This window comes from Scyliorhinus torazame, chromosome 9 (genome assembly GCF_047496885.1).
Source record: "Scyliorhinus torazame isolate Kashiwa2021f chromosome 9, sScyTor2.1, whole genome shotgun sequence".
NCBI classification, from domain to species: Eukaryota; Metazoa; Chordata; class Chondrichthyes; order Carcharhiniformes; family Scyliorhinidae; genus Scyliorhinus; species Scyliorhinus torazame.
Window position 1 is genome coordinate 195824749 of NC_092715.1, and position 24118 is coordinate 195848866.

Genomic DNA, 24118 nt, shown 5'->3' on the forward strand with positions numbered 1-24118 from the left:
GAGAATTGAATTTGCACTGTTTGCAATGGAAGGGCCCACTTAAGATGCAAGGCCTTAAAATACATTAAAATAGACAACCAAATTAAGTTAGATCCAGTGATTTCAGCTCCCACTGCCTGGTCTGCATACACGCCAAACATAATGTAGCCTATGGCAGACTTTCTAGTAGGTTACACGATATACAAACATGAGGATCAGACAAATAATTAAGATGAGAACTGAAATGTTGTCACCCAATCCACCAACAAATAACCTCAAAATGTTCTTGGAGAGAACCAATTTCTTTTGTAAACATAAAAATCAGAATTTAGCGTGATGACAAATATATTAAATAACAAAACATAGAGCTGAATGGTTTGTTCGTCCATTTCAGAGGGCAGCTACGAATCAGAAACATTGTTCTGGCACTGAAGTCACAGTTTTCCTTCGCCAAATGATGACTTCATGATCACTTTTACCGATGCACCTTATAAAGAATTTCTCGATTCTAAACACTGAATGCAAATTATCAAATTGCCTTGGTTCTCTAGACAGATAGTCCGGTTACGTATTACAACACTACTATATCCATAACCCTATTTAAATGTAATTAGTTTGAAAAGGTTCTAGCAGAAACTATACTTTGAAGTCTTTCTGAAAGATGCGAGCCCACCTTCAGTTTGGACAGGTAGGTTTGTCTACTTTGCTTAGTCAGGAGATTCCGTGGAATAAGGATAATATTACACTTCAAATTTGGTCTGTGCAAGATACCTGTTGGTCCTATTGCATGATTCTGTACTCACCTCTCTAGTTTTCTGGCAGAATGGGTCAGCCATTGAAATGTGACAAACTCCAACCGGGCTGGCTGAACTGCCATCATAGAACGTCTGATACCTCTTTGTTGTTCTGTGATTGAATGGAACAAAATTATATTATAGAACTTCACAGATCACCTGTGTTACTGAGAGCTGGAAAATTGAACATAACAATAAAAGTATTCGCTTAGAAAACAACTTATGAAATGGTCCATGTCCATTTTATGTGACATCTTGTGCATAGTAACGTCAAAGGAAATCAGAATATCCCCATTGCGCCTTACCTGCTCTCCAACTGAACCATACAAATCTCTTCTGCTGTCAGTTTCTCCACTGTCCCTAATATAGTCCTTTGAATGAGTAGTTAAACAAAGGTCCTCCCACCTTTTCTGTTATTTAAGATCCCATGGAAATGGTTGAAAGAAAAACATCAGAAAGATGTGTTGTCCGGGACAACATTCCTCCCTCAGCCAAAGTTATTGCTGCTTGGAGAATCTTACTATGGACAGAATGGCTGCTGAATGCAATATAATACAGCCATTGTTTTTAAACAAACTAATTATACGTGAAAAATGTTGGGATGTTTCCAAAAGACTCAATAATGCACTATAAATAGGTGCTAGTCTTTTTCCTTCAAGTTTTGTAAGCAATTTAAAATATTTTAGCTAACCAGTTCCATTCAAATTTTCAAAAGATTAAAAAAGGAAGAAAGCTGCCCGTCTTGTTAGGGAGCGAGTCCCATGGCCGTCTTAAAACTAAACTCGTCATTTGAAATATTTAAATTCATGGCATGATATTAATAATCCTAAATACTCAGTGGGTAATTATGGAACATCATTCATCTAATTGTTCACACAATTAATAATAAGAATAATAATCACTTATTGTCACAAGTAGGCTTCAATGAAGTTACTGTGAAAAGCCCCTAGTCGCCACGTTCCGGCGCCTGTTCGGGGAGGCCGGTACGGGAATTGAACCCACGCTGCTGGCCTTGTTCTGCATTACAAGCCAACTGTTTAGCCCATTGTGCTAAACCAGCCCTTAATTAACTGACAATCCTTGTTGATGAGAACCGAAAGGATATAATTCATTGTTCCCTACCCATCATGCTACATGTATGCTCTGTGAATGTTCCATCAACAGTGTATAAAACATCAATAGATCAATTCCAGTTCAAAGCAATGAATAGGGAAGTAGGTTAAATACATGTGCTCTCTATTGTTACCATCTGCAGCACACCCTATGTCCTGGAAGTGCTAAATTTTGATGGTTTACAAATACTCATTCTGCGTCTCAACATTATGCTCTTGTCCAATGCAAACAGAGGATTCAAAGGAGGATCAATGGTATAACAGTAATTCAACTGGGTTGCTGATCATCAAATTACATTTGAGATCAGAATCTAATATTGACATAAATTGGTGAGATTAATTTAAGATTAAACAGCTGACGTGGTAGCAACCAGCCGGTTGAATGGAATCGAATCTATGTACTGGTGGTAAGCACAGTTTTCAGAACATATATAACAGGTCTTATGTGCTACTTGGCCTGGGACGATGGTGCTTGTTTCTGAGATGCTGGATGATTAGAATCCTTTTTATAACTGTTTTATTTGTTACACTCTGCTGCTGGGTAAATCCACCGCATGCTCCGTTAACTGTGTCAGCTGGGGTTCACTGGTAACTCTCTCCTCAGGCAGACGGTTGTGGGCTTAAGTCCCACGCCAGGGACCTGAGCACAAAATCTAGGCTGAGAATCCAGGACTGAGGGAATGCTGCACAGGGTGAGATGTCATATTTCAGATGAGGCATTAAAGCAAGGTCCCGTCTGCGCTCTCAGGTGAGTGTAGCAGATACTATGACACTATTTTGAAGAAGAACAGCAGAGTTCTTCCCAATATTTTGGTCAATATCTTTCCTTCAACTAACATCATTATCACACTGTTGTCTGCGGAATCTTATTATATGAATATTGACAATCTCTATCCTACTGTCATGGAGCGAAGACCTCACATTATATATAACATCATGGCTACTTCCTACAGTTTAAAAATTGGACACTGAGCTTTCCAAACTACTGAAGCCATGACTAGTGGTACCCCAGAACAAAGGGAAATTTCTGACACTATCTGAGAAGCCTACACCTTGTTATCTCTGAACTATGTGGGTTGCAGTGAAAGGAATGATGCAAAGGCCATCTTCATTTCATACTCCAGGCATGGCCCCCAGAATCTCCTCGGACAAAGCACCCTGCAACTACCTGTCAAATTCTTGCCATCTACAAAGCAGCAGCACCGGACAACAAGGTCTCTGTCCAAGTTTGATTACCTGATCCCATCTACAGTGGGAACTTCTGAACCATTCCTGACAAGACTAATTCATCTCTGCATGCCTACCTCATCGTAGCAGTCAACTCTACTGAAAAAGTGAATTATCCAGCAACAGTTCAGCCTGCCGAATTCTGTGAAGGAATAAATATTGGACTTTTGATTCGGACTCTGGACTCACATGAACCTGTAACTCTTTGCTCTATGTCTTCGCACTACAAATCCTTCTTTCTCCATCCCTCTTTTATTACATGAATGCACCAGGGACTACATGGCGACACTTCCCCTTCTGCATTTTGAGTGTGTGCGAATATGTAACCCTCGGAATTCATCTTACCTCGAATTAGCTGTGAGGTTATTACTAGAAATTGGATCATAGGAACAAAGGAATTAGGAGCAGAAGTAGGCAATTCAGCCCTTCAAGCCGTCTCTGCCATTCAATCAGATCATGGCTGATCGCACTATGGGGCAGCGAGTTCCACCACCCTCTGTGAGACGTAGTTCCTCCTCATCTCAGTTTTAAATCTACCGCCTCTCAAACTATATCTGTGACCTCGCATTCTAGGTTGCCCCATAAGGAGGAACATTTGGTCTACATTTACTTTATCCCTTTTAGTATTTTATATACTTCGATCAGATCCCCTCTCATCCTTCTAAACACCAGCGAGTGGAAGCCCAAACTGTTCAATCTTTCCTCATACATCAACCCTTGCATCCCAGGAATCAATCTGGTGAACTTTCTCTGAACTGCTTCCAATGCCACCACATCCTTCGTCAAATAAGGAGACCAAAACTGGACAATACTTCAGACGTGGTCTCACCAATATTCTATACAATTGCAACAACACTTCTCTACTTTTATACTCCAGTTCTTTTGCAATAAACGCAAAATTCGATTTGTCTTTTTTATAACATGCTGTACTTGCATACCTACTTTCTACGATTCAGGAACAAAGACACCCAGATCCCTCTGCCCAGATGCATTTTGAATCTACTTTCTATTCAGATAATAATTTGCTTTTCTATTTTTTTGGCCAACATGGATAACCTCACACTTATCCACATTAAACTCCATCTGCCAAATTTTGGCCCATTCTCCGAGCCTATCTTTATCCGTCTGATAATTCTTTATATTCTCTTCACTGTTCACTTTCCTACCTATTTTAGTATCATCAGCAAATTTTGCACATCATTTATATAGATTGTAAACAGTTGCAGTATGAGAACAGGCCCCGGATCACACCAAATCTGAGGGGTTGGGAAATACGCCAGGCTTATAAAGGGGGAAGTCAAAACCAAAACATTATATTATTATTCTGCTTACAGACAGGTGGCGAGTGGAGAAATAAGGGCCGTTCAAATTAAACACCCACCTGTCCACTACATTTCAACAGTGTCTGCACATCAAAAATACTGCATTGGCTGGAAAGAACAATGGGGCATCCTGAAGTCTCAAAGGTGCGATATAAATGCAGGTGTTTCTTTTTAATCAGAATTCGCCTTTTAAAATATCACCATCCCTAAACTGAGGTAAATATGCACATATGCGCGACACCAGTTGGCATTGTCGTAAACTGTGATGTCTATAGTTTCAATTCTCTGTTGATTATTGGAAATATACTTCATAAACCACTTAGGTACAGATCACTAACACAAAAATAAAATCAAAGAAGCAAAGTCAAAATTAAACAAGAAATCCTAAAAGCTAGAAAGCCTCAAGGCCTAAACGTCTGCAAAAGCTCCCTCTTTATTTCCACTTGAAACGCAAAGAAACTCCCCTTTCTACTCATGTGATGACTAATTTGTCAGAAGCGTTCACCCTGTCTTGCTGTTGCTCACTCTAAATGGTCATGGTAAATTTCCCTAGGTCACCCAATTGCCTGCAGTCTCAGGATTCAGATATGGCAGTTCCCTTAACTTCAAATATCTCCAAGAAAAAACAAAGGAGGAGTTAACCAATTTATCTCTTGTTTCTAAACCATCTCAGGCCGATGGTCTTGAAGTCTTGCATTTTGCCATAGAATGAAAATAGTTTGTTCTCAAAGCCATTTGAGGCTCTTATCTATTAAGTTTATCCAATAGTCCCATCTGTCTTCTGATTCCACTTGGAGAACACTTTCAAGGCAATCCCCAGGACACTCTTTTCAAAAATATTTTGATGGGATGTGGATGTAGCTAGCAATGCCAACATTTGTTTCCCATCCCTAATTGCCATGAGGTGGTGTTGCTCAGCCGCCTTCTTGAACACTGCAGTCCATCTGGTGCAGGTACAGTACAGTAGTTTTAGGAATGGAGTTTCAGGAATTTGGCTCAGCGACAGTGAAAGAATGGCAAGATAGTTCCAAGTAAGGACAAGTGTGTGGCTTGGAGAATCTGCAGAAGATGATGTTCCCATGAGTCTGCTGCCATTGACCTTCTAGGTAGTGGAGGTTGCAGTGTTGGACGGTGCTGTTGAAGGGGACTTGGCGAGTTGCTGCAGTGCATTTTGTACATAGTATGCTTGGCTGCAAGTGTGTGTTGGTGGTGGCGGGAGCAAATACTTAAGTTAGTGGATGGGATGTCGATCAAGTGAACTGCTTAGCCCTGGGTGGTTTTGAGCTTCTTGAGTGTTCAAGGAGCTGCACTTATCCAGGAAAGCAGAGAGTATTCCATCAGACTCCTGATTCGTGATTTGTAAATGTTGGACAGGTTTTGGGGGAGTCAGAAGATCAGTCACATGCCGCAGAATTCCCAGCCTCTGAACTGTTCTTGTAGCCACAGTATTTATACGATTGCTTCAGTTCAGTTTTTGGTTAATGGTAACATCCAGGATGTTAGTTAGTGGGGGATCTATGCAATTGTAATACCATGGAATATCAAGGGGAGACGGTTAGACTCTCTTGTTGGAGATGGTCATTACCTGATACTTGTGTGATGCAAATGTTACTAGCCTCTCATCAGCCCATCCATATATATAATCCAGATCTTTCTGCAAATAGACACCGACTGCCTCAGTATCTGAGACTTTGCAACTGGTTCTGAACATTGTACAATCATCAGCATCCATCCCCATTTCTGACCTCATGTTGGAGGGAAGGTCATTGATGAAGTAGCTGAAGATGGTAGGACCTCAGACATTATCCTGATAAACTGTTGCAGCAATATCCTGGTGTTGAGATGTTTGGTCACCAACAACCAAAACCTTTACTAAGTATGACTCCGACCAGTGGAACAGTTCCTCTCTACCTTTTCCACATTGTCAGGAAGATGCCTGTGTTGCAGTTGTGCTGGAACAGTGTTGCAAAATGCGTGGCTAGTTTCTGGAGCACAAAGGCGATATTGTCAGGGCCCATGTCCTTTGCCGTATCTAGTGGCTTCAATTGTTTCTTGATATCCCGTGGAGTGAAGCAAATTGGCTGAAGACAGGCATCTGTGACACAGAGGAGGCTGAGATGGATCATCCACTCCGCACTCTGGCTGAAGATGGTTTCAAATGTTTCAGCCTTGTTTCTTATACTTATGTGCTGGGCTCCCCCATCAGGGAGGATGGAGATGCTTTGAAAGCCTCGTCCTCTAGTTAGTTGTATTATTGTCCTTCACCATTCATAACTGGATGTGGCAGGAATTGTAGAGCTTTGATATAATCTATTGGATTTGGAATCTCAAGAGTTTTATCTTTAACATGCTGCTTCTGCTATTTATCGTACATATAGTGCATTGTTGTAGTTTCACCAGGTTACACTATTTTGGTATGGTTAATTTGCTCCCATTTTGTTCTCCTAAACATCTCACTGAAGCAGGGTTGATACTAAGGGGCGAGTGAGGAATACAAATTGCTGTTAAATACAATTCTGCTGCTGCTGTTGGTCCGTAGTGCTGCATGGATACCCAGTTTTGAGATGCTACATGCATTCGAACACTCTCCCATTTAACAGTGCAAAGATGGGTCTTTGCCTCCACAAGGACTGTAAAGTGGTCACCAATACTGTCATGGACAGATTCATCTGTGACAGGGAGATTTGTGAAGATTGTTAGTTCGCTCATTACCTTCTGCTAGCCCAGTTCAGTTGCCTCAGGTGGGCTGGTCGACAATGGAGATACCAAGCATCCTGAGCTTCCTTTCGCTTGCCACTTTAATTCTCTGTTTCACTCCTACTCTAGCCTTTCTGCACTGCTGTGGGGAAGTTCAACACAAGCTCAAGAAACAAACTCTTATTTTTTTTAATTAGGCATTTTGCAATGCTCTGGCCTCAATATTAATTTCAATAAACTCAAACTTGAACCGTAGCTGCAATGTTCTTCAAGCAGTAGATGCTGCCAACGTGGGATAGGCTTTTCATGCTCTACCCAAGAGGGTGCGGAGGACAGCTTTTCACTGGGGTTGGTCCCCCTTGGCAAGATAATCTGCACCTTTTCTTCTCAGGCTGTTTCACCTACACTGCCAGCCTTTCATCTTTCCACTGCAGACCTCAACTTCTTCAGTTATTCCAATGTTCTCAATGTCTCTTAAATGTTGTCAATTTTTTAAACTTTGCATTGTTAGAACATATTCCTACAGTATAGAAGGAGGCCATCCGGCCCATCAAGGCTGCTGCAACCCTCTGAAAGAGCATCCTACCTAGGCCCACTCCCCCACCCTATCCCTGTAACAGATGGAGGGTGAGAAGGTAAAATCAAACACCAGTGTTTTGTACTTAAACAAAGGAGATTACAATGGGATGAGAGAAGAGCTAGCTAAGGTATACTGGGAGCAAAGACATTATGGTGAAACAGTTGAGGAACAGTGGAGAACCTTCCAAGCGATTTTTCACAGTGATCAGCAAAAGTTTATACCAACAAAAAGGAAGAACGGTAGAAAGAGGGAAAATCGACCGTGGATATCTAAGGAAATAAGGGAGAGTATCAAATTGAAGGAAAAAGCATACAAAGTGGCAAAGATTAGTGGGAGACGAGAGGACTGGGAAATCTTTAGGAAGCAACAGAAAGCTACTAAAAAAGCTATAAAGAAGAGTAAGATAGATTATGAGAGTAAACTTGCTCAGAATATAAAAACAGATAGAAAAAGTTTCTACATATATATAAAACAAAAAAGAGTGGCTAAGGTAAATATTGGTCCTTTAGAGGATGAGAAGGGAGATTTAATAATGGTAGATGAGGAAATGGCTGAGGAACTGAACAGGTTTTTTGGGTCGGTCTTCACAGTGGAAGACACAAATAACATGCCAGTGACTGATGGAAATGAGGCTATGACAGGTGAGGACCTTGAGATGATTGTTATCACTAAGGAGGTAGTGATGGCCAAGCTAATGGGGCTAAAGGTAGACAAGTCTCCTGGCCCTGATGGAATGCATCCCAGAGTGCTTGCTAAAAGAGATGGCTAGGGAAATTGCAAATGCACTAGTGATAATTTACTAAATTTCACTAGACTCTGGGGTGGTCCAGGCCTACTCCTGCTTCTAGTTCTTCTGTAACCCCAAAATCCGACCTAACCAGCACATCTTTGGACACTAAGGCACAATTTAGAATGGCCAATCCACCCAACCTACACATCTTTGGACTGTGGGAGGAAACTAGAGCATCTGGAGGAAACCCACACAGATACAGGGAGAATGTGCAAACTCCACACAGACAGTCAACTGAGGCGGGAATTGAACCTGGTCCGTGGCGCTGTGAGGCAGCAGTGCTAACCACTGTGTCCCCGTGCCAAAATTGTGTGTATCATATCCATGTCAATTCAGCAATTTAGCATATTCTTTTTTCCATTTAAACATTCCATGCCATCCTCTTTCCCCTTTTACCTCTATGCCCTTCTTTTCACCCCTTGCGTTTTGTACTGCTCCTTTGAAAGTGCTGTTGCTGCATTCACACTTCCTGCATTTGCAGGCTTTCATTTTTATAATAATAATCTTTAGTGTACAAGTAGGCTTTACAAATATAAAGAAGATGCATTGCTGTTTCAAGACAATGGATTAACTGTGAAAAGGAAACTCTGAACAGTTTTGAATGTCACAAGTCCCCAATCACGTAGCCAGTCATGGTCACATTATATAGTTTAAAACTATTCCAAAATAAGTATAACTTGCGGAGTGTGCAGTTATCAGGTTAATCTAGCATGATATAGTGTTTACAGCCAATTATGAATGCAGTGTGTTTTCCAGGTAGCTACATGTTTACCAGGTTATGTACTGTTCAGTGAATCCTGGACATTAAAATGATTATGAAGGACCAAAATTTCCCAATGGAGTTGTCAAGCTATTAATGTTATAATAAAGCCATTAATACAAACTCTATATACATTATTTGTGACCAATCTATTACGTCACAGCCTTCTAATCATTTTAGCCCAGACTGGCATCTGAATAAACTGCGAATAAACGGACCAATTAGAAACGCCCAAAATATGCCTCACTTCCTGCTGCCGTGAGTGTTTCCTGCTTACAGACAAAGGAAAGAGGAAAGTTGAAAATAACTTTCCAACACATTACCAACCCCATCTGCTGTATTTAATCGTCCATATAATAATTCACACAGGGAGAATGTGCAGACTCCGCACAGACAGTGACCCAAGCTGGAATCGAACCTGGGACCTTGGTGCTGTGAAGCAACAATGCTAACCGTGCCGCCTCACTTCTCAAGTTAGAAATCAAATCGAGTGATGAAGCTTCATGCAAATCCCAGGATCTACAGTGGCACTGATAGACCTTTTAGATGAGGAACCTAATGTTTAATTGAGGCCTTTCATTTGCTGCTCAGTATATTGGAATAGCCCCATATCCATTGTTAACTTTTGGGGCCATAAAATGAAATTCTCACCACATGCAGGACAGTTCAAGGCCTGCTTATCATCACATTCATCAATGGTTAGGGGTTCACAAATCCAACTCTTAAAGATTATCCTTTAAAAACATCATTAAAGTTATACATTCTGGTGGGATGCACAAGTATAATATCAAAGCAGCCAGGTGCTTAAAATATTTTTTCAAGTACAAAGGTGCTAAAGGTCTGCTGAAGAGGAAGTACTTTTCTACCAGGTATTAAGTAGAATTACTGGATCAGAACATATTGACAACGACTAGCTTTAAGGCTGAATACTGGATTTCAGGTTTATCTATCAGTTAGCTAAGGGTGCAAGAGTGCTCAAATGTATGCCAGTACTGGTTAAAATTTCTTGAATAAAAGGGCAAGGGTAGAAGTGTTTCACTTTTGCCTTCTCTTCCTTTGGTAACTGACAATTCTGTGACTCACTTGTTCCTGCTCCATTAAGTCTTATAAAATTAAATCATATCAACAAGCATCTGCATCATTTGCTGTAAAAGACCTTCAGTGTCCTCCGCTAATTTCACAGGCGTCAGCTACATACAATTCACCTACATTCTTACCGATGTAAATAATAAACCACATCTGACAGCTATTCATTACTTTTCGGGTAGACAGTCAGTTTCAAAGCAGAATGAACTGCTAGCCATGCGTTCAACAGATTTAAAAGTGAGAGCAGATGATAACGTGTAGGTGACACAAAGTAAATTCTGCTGCTGAAACATTCACTTCAGTTATTTCTGGTTGGTCTTATTGCTTTCAATATTGATGGAGGTTAATGCAGGTAATACACTAATCAGTATTCTGAAATTTAACTTAATGGTTACTGATGTGTTATGTACTCTGGGATAACACAGGCTGTAACTGGATGCAGCTTTAACCAAAAGATACTCCAGACCTTGAATTTAGTTCAATCTGATTTATTGAACCAGTAGCACAGTTCTCTACGAGTTCGACTCTCTGCTAACCTAAGTGTGGTTACTCTGTCTGACTGAACCAGACTAGCTCTTAGCCACGTGCTGGAGGTGTGATACTGTACATACACCCTGACTCACTCTGTAGATGTTCATCAGTGGAAAGAGGCGGAGTGTGAGTGCCTCGTGCCTTTTATAGTGAGATACCGCCCCTGAGTGTCCTGCCTGCTCATTGGTCATGTCCTGTTCTCAGTGTTCATTAGCTGCCCGCCTGTATATCATTACCTACATATCATGACAGTTACTAGGTTCCAAAAAGACATCATACAAAAAAAGATATCATGCAAACTGTGGCCACTCACTAGCTTTGTGTGCAGAGAGACTGAGGTGCAGTGAAGGACGAGGATTCTCCATTTGTAGAAGTATTCTGCCTGTGTAAGTCGAATATGCAACAGGGGGGTTGGAGTTGGGAAGGGAGATGAAAGAATGTGGAAAGCAGAGATTGCTTTGGCTTTTTATTAAAACAGCTTATTTTCTAGAGTTTGGCAAAGATTGATAATTCAAGGAAAGTTAAAGAAAGGTATGTATTTATAAATTAATCCACGATCATTCAGTGCCGATTGCAAAAACTGTGACTTTCTAAAAACAACTCGCTTATGTACAGCAGTTTTAATATTGTAAACCATTCCAAAGCACAGCACAGGATCAATTATCAAACAGAATTTCACACCGGGACCAATGACCAGAACCTTGGTCAAAGGTGTATTCTTCAAAGAAGCAATTTGGAGAAGGAGAGGGGACTCCAGAATTAAAGGCTGAGGCAGTTCAAAGTGTAGCAGGCAAATGTGGAGTGATGAAAATTTCTAAGTTCTCTTGTGGCTGGCTTTTCAAGGGGTTTACTTCCGACTCTGTCAGCGAGTTTCCAACGCTATGAAATGACACTTAGGATGTGATCCTACAGCCACACTTCGACGGAAAAACAGCTCGTCGCAGCACAATGTGGCTGTTGCAGGCAGGGAGACCCCTCTCCCGGGATCTACACGGCTCGCAACGCCTCACAGGATTCTACGCAATTTACGTTTTTGCAGATCTGCACATTACAGCGAGGCAGTAAGCCTGACTGTAATATGCAGATTCCCGAAATACCTGAGGCTTTGGGATTCAACCCCTTCGCCTCAGGGAAGGTCAGGGATTCCTTTGGGGGTCTAGGAGTAAAATGGCGTCCCAATCTCTCACTACAATAGGAGTTTTGGCGAGCAGAGCTCGCATTGTAAAAAATGGGTCTGTTTGTGGACTAGGCCAGACATTCTCTGTTCAGGCCCGTTATTCAACATGAGTTGCTTTGAATAGCCATTTGTTTGTCTGCACTGCTACTGCCGGGAAACACGTGGCTAAATGCGTTCGCTCGGGAACTTTGTTCCATTTTGGGTCGATCGCTCCCTTAGTCACTTTTTTGGGCCCTGCGGAGTTTCTCACTGGTTTAGCCCACACGTAGAAATTTATTTTCAACACTGGGGAGCTGGGATCGGGCCGCCATTTTGAAATGGTGACTGGATCTCGAAGTGAGCTTGTGGGTCTCCCACAACCCTCACCCGTGGACAATGCCACCCCTCGCACACCCTCAATTGAGGACACCCCGCTATGGGGTCCCTGGGCCACCTCACCTTCAGCCACACCCCCCAGGACCTACACCAGTCACCCCCCCCCCCTCAACCTCCCAGAGGCTCCTACTTACCTTCTTTGCACCCCCCATCAAACCCTCCCCTTCATCGCTCCTTTCCTGGGCATGGACCCCCTCGGGCCATGACCCCTGGCAATGCCACCTGGCACCCAGGCAGTGCCCCTGCCAACTTGGCAGTGCCACCTGAGCACCTTGGCAGTGCCAAGGTGCCAGCTGGGCAGTGCCAATGTGCCTACGTTCCAGGCAGAGGGTCAGGGGACCACCCTGCACTATTCCTGACCACTCCGGGGGTCTCCGATGGGTTCTCCACGGCACTCTGGGGTAGCGAATTCCAGAGATTCGCAACCCTTTGAGAGAAGTATCTTCTCCGAAACTCTTTATAAATTTGCTATCACCTTATCCTGAGACTACGACCTCTCATTCTAGAATACCCCATAACAGGAAGCACCTGCTCCCTGTCTACTTTATCAATGCCTTTTATCATCTTATATGCCTCAATTTGATCTCCCCTCATTCTTCTAAACTCTCGGGAGGATAGGCCTAAACTGCTCAATCTCTCTTCATAAGACACACCCCTCATATCTGGAATCAATCTACTGAACCTCCTCTGAATTGCCTCCAATGCCACGACATCTTTCCTCAAATAAGGGGACCAACCTGTGCAGAATACTCCAGGTGTGTCTCAGCAATGCCTTGTTGCGACAACACGCCCGTACCTATATACTCCATTCCTTTAGCTATAAATCTGTGCACAATTTTAGTTATAGAATCTTCTATATCCAAGTCATGAATATAGAACTTAATAGTTGAGGCCCAAGGACCAAACCCGGTGGAACCCCACTAGCTACAATCTTGCCATTCAGAAAAAGACCCATTAGCCTGACTCTCTGTCTCCTGTCCGTTATCCAGTCTTCTATCCTATTTAATAAATTACCCCTAATATCATGTGATTTAACGTTGTGTGTTAACCTTCTGTATGGCACCTTAACAAACCCCTTCCTGAAGTCCAGAGATACAACATCGACAGGATCCCCATTATCCACTTGACCTGTCACATAGAATCACTACAGTGCAAAAGGAGGCCATTCGGTGTATCGAGTCTGCACCAACCTGCTGAAAGAGCACCCTACCTATGCCCAATCCCCCTCCCATTCACGTACTCCCACCTAGAGGCAATTTAGCATGACCAATCCACCTAACCTGCACATCTTTGGACTTTGGGAGGAAACCGGAGCACCAGGAGGAAACCCACGCAGACATGGGGAGAACGTGCAAACTCCACACTGATAGTCATCCAAGATTGGAAATGAAATGAAAATCGCTTATTGTCACAAGTAGGCTTCAATGAAGTTACTGTGAAAAGCCCCTAGTCGCCACATTCCGGTGCCTGTTCGGGGAGGCTGTTACAGGAATTGAACCGTGCTACTGGCCTGCCTTGGTCTGCTTTCAAAGCCAGCGATTTAGCCCTGTGCTAAACAGCCCCTGTTTATGGTCCAATACCATAATGGAATGGAACCCGGGTCCCTTGTACTGTGAGGCAGCAGTGCTAACCACTGTGCTACCATGCTACATTCTTTGTTTTTATTTTATTAAAATTTACTACAACCATTACCTCTCCCGTTGCCTTTTATTGCAGACACGTTTGTCATTTAATCTCGCCCACCCTCTAACCAATCCCTGACTTTCCCTTTTGTCCTACCTGGTCCTCTCCCTTTCTCATCAGCATCAAACTCAGCACATTTCTTCCTCTCTTTAGTTCTGAAGTAGAGTTATATTGGATGTGAAATGTTTACTCTGTGTCTCTCTCCACATATGCTGCCAGACCGGCTGTGTTTTCCAGTTGCTTCTGTATTTATTTTAGATCTGCATGTAGTGGTAGGAAAAACACTATTTACTGTCCAGGGTAAAATAAATGTCCTTCATCTGGTTTTGTGGATCATTACAGTGGAAATGTGCTATACCAGGCTCAAAGAGCATCAGCTCACCGGGAGCAAAGTTGCGAGAACGGCCTTTCCAACATAAAGAAACCCTCTGACCCTCCCATTTCACCAAGTGTCAGAAAGAACAAGGTTCAGTCCTGGATGTGATTAACAGAAGCAATAACAGAAACAGCAGAATCCAACCCGTCATCACTCGTGGACTCGCCGATATCGCAGTAGAATGGATGACCGAGTGAATCCCTTGCCACGCTCAGTCAAGGTAAATGGCCACTCCCCAGTGTGAACTCGCTGGTGTCTCACTCGGATAGATGACTGAGTGAATCTCTGACAAAGAAGGACTTTGGGAGAAAAGTGGAGAGGTACTGAAAAAGAAAAACCTCGGGAGGACATTTATTTTAATGATCTCTGCCCCACAAGGACAGGTGGAGGGTATCCCACTTCTATAAATCAGATTTGACCCATTAACGAGACTAGCATAATTGAATTTATAAGCGATGCCCAATCGTGGGCCACCCAGATATCCAGACACCGAGAGCTAGATTTAGCAAGGCAAAAAGGTAACATCCCGAGAACGGCTCCCCTCCCTGAGGGATTAACCAGGAAGTATTTGCTTTATCCAAATTCAATTTATACCAAGAGAAGGAGTCAAAACTCGTAAGTCGCTTCATAATCGAACCCATAGCAGATACTGGGTCCGGAATATAAAGAAGCAGATCATCTGCGGACAAGGACACTGTATGCTCCCACCCCGATTTATCCCCCTCCACTTACTGGAAGGCCTCAGCGCTATGGCTGGTGCTTCTATTATGAAAGCAAATAGGAGCGGAGACAATGGACATTCCTGCTTCGTGCCCCTATTCCGTGGAAAATATCCGAAGTTGAAGGATTTTGTGCGAACACTAGTAGTGGGGCCCTATACAGTAAACAAATCCAGGATGTAAACTTTTGCCTAAATCCAAACCTCCCAAGAATCTCAAAGAGATATCCCCACTCCACCATATCAAGCCCTTTTTCAGTGTCCAGGGAAACAATCACTTTCAGCTCGGGCACTGGAGACGGGGAAGAGGACAATATTTAACAGTCAACGTATATTGGCCGACAATTGTTGACCCTTGACGAAGCCCTGTCTGATCTTCCGAGGTCACCTCTGGGAGCCAGGACTCTAACCGCAGCGTCAGCATGTTTGCAAATAATTTAGCGTCTGCATTCAAAAGCGAAATAAATCAAAACAACACAAATTCCGTAAGGTCTTTGGCCTTCTTAAGGATCAGTGAAATAGAGGCCTGCGCAAGTATAACGGGCAACGAGCCCCAGGACAAGGAGTCATTAAACGTATCAAACATTAGAGAGATCAATTGTCCTGCAAACCTCTTATAGAACTCAATGGGGAATCCATCAGGGGCAGGAGCTTTACCCAACTGCATTAACCCAATACATTTCTTAATTTCCTCAGGGCTCAACGGGGTTCCAACTCTTCCCGCCTCTCCCTCTCCGCCACTGGGATGGATAATCCATCCAAAAATCCGTCATGGCCGAATTCTCCACCAGGGGCTCCTATCTACAGAGATCCCGATCAAATGTTTCAAAAGCCACTTTGCCCTCAGGAGGCGCAGAAATCAAACTGCCCTTCGAGTCCTTTATCTACACAGTCTCCGGGGAAGCTGCCTGCCACCTCAGCTGATGAGCTAAAAGGCAACTGGCTTTCGCTTCGTGCTCACAAAATACCCCCGTCGCAGCTGGCCTAGCGCCTTACCCGTTGATAGTAATTCAAATAATTGTCTGCGCAGTTTTTTCCTGCTTGCCAGCAACTTCAGGGTTGGGACAAGTGACCATTGATGGTCCACATCAAGGATCGAGTCAGCCAGCCTCTGCTACTCCACCCCCGCAGTCCTTTCCATGTGCGCTTTGTAGGAAATTATCTCTCCCCTGATAATCACCTTACAGGCTTCCCACAATGCAGAAGGTGAGATAAACTCGCTCTTATTAATTTTAATATATTCCCCAATGGCATTGGGCATGTGTTCGCAAAATCTTTGTCCACTAACACTGCCGTCTCCAATCTCCAAGGCGGACGTTGGGAGGGACCGGTCTCTGGTACCAACTACACAAAATGTGGCGCATGGTCTGAGTCACAATCACCAAATTACCCCACCCTCTCCACCAAACGGAGGTGAGACCTACCCGCCACAAAAAAGTTAATACTTGAGTAAACCTGGTCGACGTGGGGGGTAAAAAGAAAAATCTTTTAAGCTTTGGGTGCAGAAAATGCCATGGACCTACTTCCCCTATCTGCTCCATGAAAACCAATAACACCTTGTTCATACTGATGGAGTCAAAGATTTGGGCCTGGGTCAATCCATCCTGGGATCCTGAGCACAAGTTAAGTCCCCACTCCCAAGATTAGCTGACGTGAGTCCAGGTCAGGAACGGAGATTGGCAGCTTGTTAATAAAACCCTTATCATCCCAATTCATTAAACATTAACCAGGACTACCGAGTTGCCTGCCACGAACATTCACATGTCTATCATTAGGGTCCACCAAGATCTTGGCGGTGGAAAATTGAACCCTCTTACTGATTAAAATTGCAGCACCCCAGGCCCTCCCATCAAAGCCCAAATGAAAAACTTGTCCCATCCACCCCTTCCCCAACCTTGTCTGGTCACGACCCGCAAATGAGTCTTCTGCAGAAACACCACATCAGCATTCAAACTCTTAAGATGAGCAAATACCCTCGATCTTTTCACTGGGACATTCAAACCCCTTGCATTCCAGGTGACCAAACGAATTGGGGACCAGTCATCCGCCTTCGACCTCTCAGCCACTTCCACCAAGAGGAATTATCTAACAGTTACATAGAAAGTACAAGTATCAGGCACACCCACAATGGCCGCCAGACCCGCGAACATGACAAAATGAAGGAAGCTCTGCAGTCACCGTCAACAAACGATCCTTGCCCTCACCCCCTCCTCCCCCACCCCCAGACAATACCACACCCACATATCAAAAACAGTAGGGTGAACAAAAACACTAAAACCTACTTCTAATAAACCTAACTTAAAATAAGACCATAAGACATAGGAGCAGAATTAGGCCACTCGGCCCATGGAATCTGCTCCGCCATTCAATCATGGCTGATATTTTCTCATCCCCATTCTCCTGCCTTCACCCCATAACCCCTGATTCCCTTATTAATCAAGAACCTATCTATCTCTGTCATAAAGACACCCAATGACTTGGCCTCCACAACCTTCTGTGACAAAGAATTCCACAGATTCACCACCATCTGGCTGAAGAAATTCCTTCTCATCTCGGTTTTAAAGGATCGTCCCTTTAGTCTGAGATGCTGTCCTCTGGTTCTAGTTTTTCCTACAAGTGGGAACATCCTCTCCACGTCTACTCTATCACAGTATCCTGTAAGTTTCAATAAGATTCCCCCCTCATCCTTCTAAACTCCAACTAGTACAGACCCAGAATCCACAACCGTTCCTCAGACTACCTTCATTCCAGGGATCATTCTTGTGAACCTCCTCTGGATGCTTTCCAAGGCCATCACATCCTTCCTTAGATACAGGGCCCAAAACTGCTCACAATACTCCAAATGGGGTCTGACCAGAGCCTGAGACAACCTCAGAACTACATCCCGGGTCTTGTATTCTAGCCCTCTTGACATGAATGCTAACATTGCATTTACCTTCTTAATTGCCGACTGAACCTGCACGTTAACCTTAAGAGAATCATGAATAAGGACTCCCAAGTCCCTTTGTGCTTCTGATTTCCTAAGCATTACCCCATTTAGAAAATAGTCTATGCCTAAATTCCTCCTTCCAAAGTGCATTACCTCACACTTTTCCACATTGTATTTCATTTGCCACTTCACTGCCCACTCTCCTAGCTTGTCCAAATCCTTCTGCAGCCCCCTTGCTTCCTCAATACTACCTGTCCCTCTACAGATCGTTGTATCATCTGCAAACTTGGCAACAGTGCCTTCAGTTCTTTCTTCCAGATCATTAATGTATATTGTGAAAAGTTGTGGTCCCAGCACAGACACCTGAGGCACACCACTAGTCACCGGCTGCCATCCTGAAAAAGACCCCTTTATGCCCACTCACTGCCTTCTGCCCGTCAGCCAATTCTCTATCCATGCCAGGGTCATACCCTTAACACCATGTGCTCTTTAACTTATTTAACAGTCTCCCATGCGGCACCTTGTCAAAGGCCTTCTGGAAATCTAAATAACTCATGCCCACTGGATCTCCTCTTGTCTAAATTCCTTGTTACCTCCTCAAAGAACTCTAACAGATTTGTCAGACATGACCTCCCTTTGACAAAGCTGTGTTGACTCAGTCCTATTTTACCATGCACTTCCAAGTACTTTGCGATCTCATCTTTAATAACAGATTCTAAAATCTTACCAATGACCAAAATGACCACCGGTGTCTTCCACCGTGAAGACTGATGAAAAGTAACTATTCAGTTCATCTGCCATTTCTTTGTTTCCTATTATTACTTCTCCAGCCACATTTTCCAGTGGTCCAATGTCTATTTTTGCCTCTCTCTTACCTTTCATATATTGAAAGAAACTCTTCCTATCTTCCTTTATATTACTAGCTAACTTGCCCTCATATTTCATCTTCTCTCCCCTTATTGCTTTTTTAGTTGTCCTCTGTTCGCTTTTAAATGATTCCCAATCCTCTGGCTTCCCACTAGTCCTTGTCTCTTTGTATGCTTTTATGCTGTCCTTTTTTCTTTCTTTCTTTTTTTATAAATTTAGAGTACCCAATTCATTTTTCCCAATTTAGGGGCAATTTAGCATAGCCAATCCACTTACTCTGCACATCTTTGGGTTGTGGGGGCGAAACCCACCCAAACAGGAGGAGAATGTGCAAACTCCACATGGACAGTGACCCAGAGCCGGGATCGAACCTGGGACCTCGGCGCTGTGAGGCTGTAGGGCTAACCCACTGCGCCACCGTGCTGCCCGTCCTTTAATGCTGTCCTCGACTTCCCTCGTCAACCATAGATGCCTTGTCCTGCCCTTAACATGTTTCCTCCTTGGGATTAATTTCTGCTGTGCCTCCTGAATAACCCCCAAAACTCCTGCCATTGCTGTTCCAGAGTCTTCCCTGCTAGTCTCCTTTCCCAATCAACTCTGGCCAGCTCCTCCTTCACGTCTTTGTAGTTACCCTTATTTAATTGTAATACCGTTACATCTGACTCCAGCTTCTCACTCTCAAACTGCAGGGTAAATGCTATCATATTGTGGTCACTGCTCCCCAAGTTGTTCCTTCACCTTAAGATCCCTAATCAAGTCTGCCTCATTATACATCACCAAATCCAGAACTGCCTGTTCCCCAATGGGCTCTACCACAAGCTGCTCCAAAAAAACATCTCAAACATTCCACAAATTCCTTTTCTTGGGATCTACTACCAACCTGATTTTCCCAGTCCATGTGCATATTGAAGTCACCCATGATTATTGTGATATTGCCTTTTTTATGTGCTTTCTCTATCTCCTGATTTATTTTCTGTCCCACATCCTGACTACTGCTAGGAGGCCTGTCCATACCAATCATCAGGATCTTATGACCTTTGCGATTCCTCAACTCTACCCAAAGAGATTCTATGCCTTCTGATTCTATATCGCTCTTTGTTATTGATTTAACTTCATTTCTTACAAACAATGCACTCCCACCCCCTTTGCACATCTGCCTGTCCTTTCGATAGGACACATATCCTTGTATATTTAGATCCCAGTCCTGATCCCCTTGCAACCACGTCTCTGTGATGTCCACAACATTGTACTGGCCAATTTCAATGTGCACAACAAGCTCATTTACCTTGTTCTGTAAACTGCGCGCATTAAGGAACAATACCCTCAGTCCTGCATTGACAACCTCTCTTCTCACACTTGTCACCTTTTTTGTTCTCTATTTCCCCTTCAGTTATGACACCTTCTAAGCTAACGCTCTGGTTCCCACCCCCCCTGCCATATTAATTTAAATCCTCCCGAGTGACACCAGCAAACCTCCCAGCCAGGATATTGGTGCCCCTCGAGTTTAGATGCAACCCGTCCTTCTTGTACAGGTCGCACCTGCCCAGGAAGAGATCCCAATGGTCCAGAAAACTGAAACCTCTCTCCTACACCACTGGTTTAGCCACGTGTTTAGCTGCACTATCCTCCTATTTCAAGGCTCACTGGCACCTGGCACAGGGAGTAATCCTGAGATCACAACCCTAGACGTCCTGCTTCTTAGCTTACTGCCTAACTCCCTGAACTCCTTCTGCAGGACCTCATCACTCCTCCTGCCTATGTCATTAGACCTATGTGTACTATGACCTCTGGCTGTTCACCCTCCCCCTTCAGGATGTCCTATGTTCGTTCAGAGACATCCTTGACCCTGGCACCAGGGAGGCAACATTCCACCCTGGAGTCTCTTTCACGTCCACAGAAGCGCCGATTCGTGCCCCTTACTATGGAGTCCCCTATAACTATCGCTCTCCTGCACTTTGCCCTCCCCTGCTGAGCAACAGAGCCAGTTGTGGTTCCACTGTTCTGGCTGCTGTTGTTTTCCACTGATGGGTGGGTGGGGGGGGGGGGTGGGGGGCAGTATACTAAAAGGTGTACCTGTTAGAGAGGATTCCTGCACTGACTGCCTGCCCCTTCTGGTGGTCACCCATCTCTCTGCCTGCACCTTGGGTGAGACCACATTTCTATAACTCCTATCTATGACGCTTTCCGCCACCTGCATGCTCCTAAGTGCATCCAACTGCTGCTCCAACCGAACCACGCGGTCTGTGAGGAGCTGCCATTGGTTACACTTGCTGGAGATGTAGTTGACCGGAACGCTGGAAGCGTCACAGATCTGCCACATCTCACAGTTGGATCACTGCACCCTGCTAAGTGACATTTAAGCACTAGTTAATTAATTTGAAATAAACACTTGAATTATTGTTAGATTGAGTTACAATTAACTATATGGCCCTGACGCTAGAATTTTTACTGTAAAATTAAATGCTAAATAAGTCTGCCCTCAGGTTTAGTTACTCCACTACCTAGTTAATTAATTAGATTTGTTTTGCAATGTTTTTTTTTTCAAAATGAACAGATTTCCAACCAGCCAATCAGGTCACAGCTTTACAGTGATGTCACTTCAGTTTCTCTCCCCCCCCACCCACAATTTGGAAAGGTATTAAAATCACTTACCTATCCAGGATGCTCTCTGGATCTCTCCCTGCAGATTAACAGTTACAGGTCAGAAGAAAGAAAACGGAACTAGAGGGAAAAAGCAGCTCCTCCCACTCTGCACTGAATTACTGCATACCGCCACCGGAACTCTAGTTGTGAATTTCTCAATATCATATGGATGCTTGGAATGCCTGCTCGGGTGAGTGCCTTAGTTTCTAGCACTTTGTCCTGCCGTCTGATCTTTCATAACTTCCAAGGCAGCTCATGTAAAATCTTCTTACCATGATGGTGGTAGACAGTCCATGTCTTGCACGTATGAAGCAGAATGGATAGGACTTATGCCCTATATACTTTTAGTTTTGTAGACAGACTTATTCTTTTTAATTCCCAGACTGATAGTTGAAGTCAGCCAAAGGTTAAATTTGCTTTGGCAATTCTTGTTATGTGTCTCATCATCAATACAGCCACTTTGAAAGAGTGTGCGGCCAAGATAAATGAACTTAGCCACTGCTGACGTGCTCTGGCCATGTGCTGAAATCTTGTGTTTTGAGACAAGACTTTCCTGGAGAAGGCTGGTAAATTACTTCTGTTTTCTTCGGGCTGATCATAAATTGTCGCATATACTGGGGAAAAGTTCATGCAAAATTGCACGTTCAGTTCTGAACCATCAGCCAACATACAATCAGCAGCAAACAGGAAATTTTGAAGTGTGTCCATAGAAACCTTACAGTGCAGAAGAAGGCCATTGTCCCATCGAGTTTGCACCGACTTTCCGAAAGAGCGCTCTACCACGGCCCACTCCCTCGCCCTATCCCTGTAGCCCCATGCATTGATCATGGCCAATTCACCTAGCCTGCACATCTTTGGATAGTGGGAGGAAACCCACGCATATACGGAGAGAAGGTGCAAACTCCAGACAGTCACCCAAGACTGGAATCAAACCCGGGTCCCTGGCTCTGCGAGGTAGCAGTGCTAACCAGTGTACCACCCATAGATCCTTGTTAGCCATAATTTTGAAGCTAGGAGGATAACCATCAATGCAGACATCAGATAGCATGGTGGAAAAAAAACACAAAGATGGTTGCTAGCATGCAGCCCAGCTCAACACCATTAATGACTGGGATTGAGTCATGATCCAGGACATGCATAAGCATGCCAACATGGAACCTCCGAGCCATCGCGATGAATTTCTCAGTGCAGCCAAGTTTCGCATTACCTCCCAAAGGCTCTCACTCTCACTGTGACAAAGGCTTTGATCAGATCAATAAACATGGCAGAGTTTTATATTCTGTCCTGTGCATTTCTCCTGGAGCTGTTGAAGTGAAAAAAACATCAATAGTTCCTCAACATTTTCTGAAACCTCAGACACTCAAGCAGCAGATCCTGGTCAAGATATTGTACTAAACAGTTCGGAAGGAAGGAAGTACTCCCCTTGGAGGCTGTACAGCAAAGGTTCACTAGATGGGATGCGAGGGTTAATCTATGATGAGCAGTTGTGCAAACTGAGTCAATATTTTCTGCAGTTTAAAAGAATAAGAGATGATCGCACTAAAACACAAAAGATTCTTAAGAGGCTTGACAGGGTAGGCACTGGACGAACATTGACTGAGGAATCCAGAACATGGGTGGGTGGGAGGGTCGGGGAGCTGTGCAGGGGACAATGTCTTGGTTTATGGGGATGATCAGTGAGGATTCAGGTGAGGAGACACTTTTTCACTCAGAGGATTGTGTATCTGTGGAATTGTTTAACCTAGAGGGCTATGGATTCTCCATCAGTAAACATATGCAAGGCTGGGATAGACAGATTTTTGGGCCTGGATTTCCACAGAGATGTGGAGACTCTGCAGTATATCCAAAATGGCTCCTCTACCATGGCCCACTCCCTCGCCCTATCCCCGTAGCCCCATGCATTGATCATGGCCAACCTGGATCTTCAACCCGAAGTCCAACCCCATATCTGTCAGAAAGCACTTTTGGCAGTTTGGGGGGGGTGGGGGGGGGGGGGGTGCATATATGACTCCCACATTGCAAGTTGAAACTCAAATTCAGCTATAATCGGACTGGCACACTCAGCAGAGCGTGTTGTCTATTCCTGCTCTGGTCTCATGTTTTTAAGTATGTCATTGGAGATACCAAATCAGTTGGTGTGAGTCAGCTTAAGTTACATCAGCAGTGGTATATTAGCCCAAGGGCTTCAGCTGTGCACCCCTTTCAGCCTCCGATGGACTGGCTAACTAGCTGCCGACAGAGTGCAGAAGAACAAATATACTTGGCTTTTGTTCTCTCATTTCTCTGCCAACATCCGCAAACTGCACTGGCAAACGTATCAGATGGAAAGCAGGACTCAGCAAGTCCAGGCACAAATAAGCAGATTCCTTTATTGAAGCATGCCTGGACATGTCAGAAATGAGGTATTTGAGGTTGGAAAAGAATGCTGAGAAACAAAGTGAAAGTTGAAGGTCACCCAAAAACTAATATCGA

The 24118-nt window shown here is 43.9% G+C and overlaps 1 protein-coding gene across 1 annotated transcript in view; it reads right to left on the bottom strand.

The window, feature by feature from the left end:
• mtap (methylthioadenosine phosphorylase) overlaps window positions 1–24118 on the bottom strand; it is a 253472-nt gene that overhangs the window by 73301 nt on the left and 156053 nt on the right. Inside the window, exon 5 of the mRNA XM_072516927.1 lies at window positions 783–885. Coding sequence (XP_072373028.1) covers window positions 783–885 — 103 coding nt within the window. The remainder of the gene's footprint in view (window positions 1–782; window positions 886–24118) is intronic.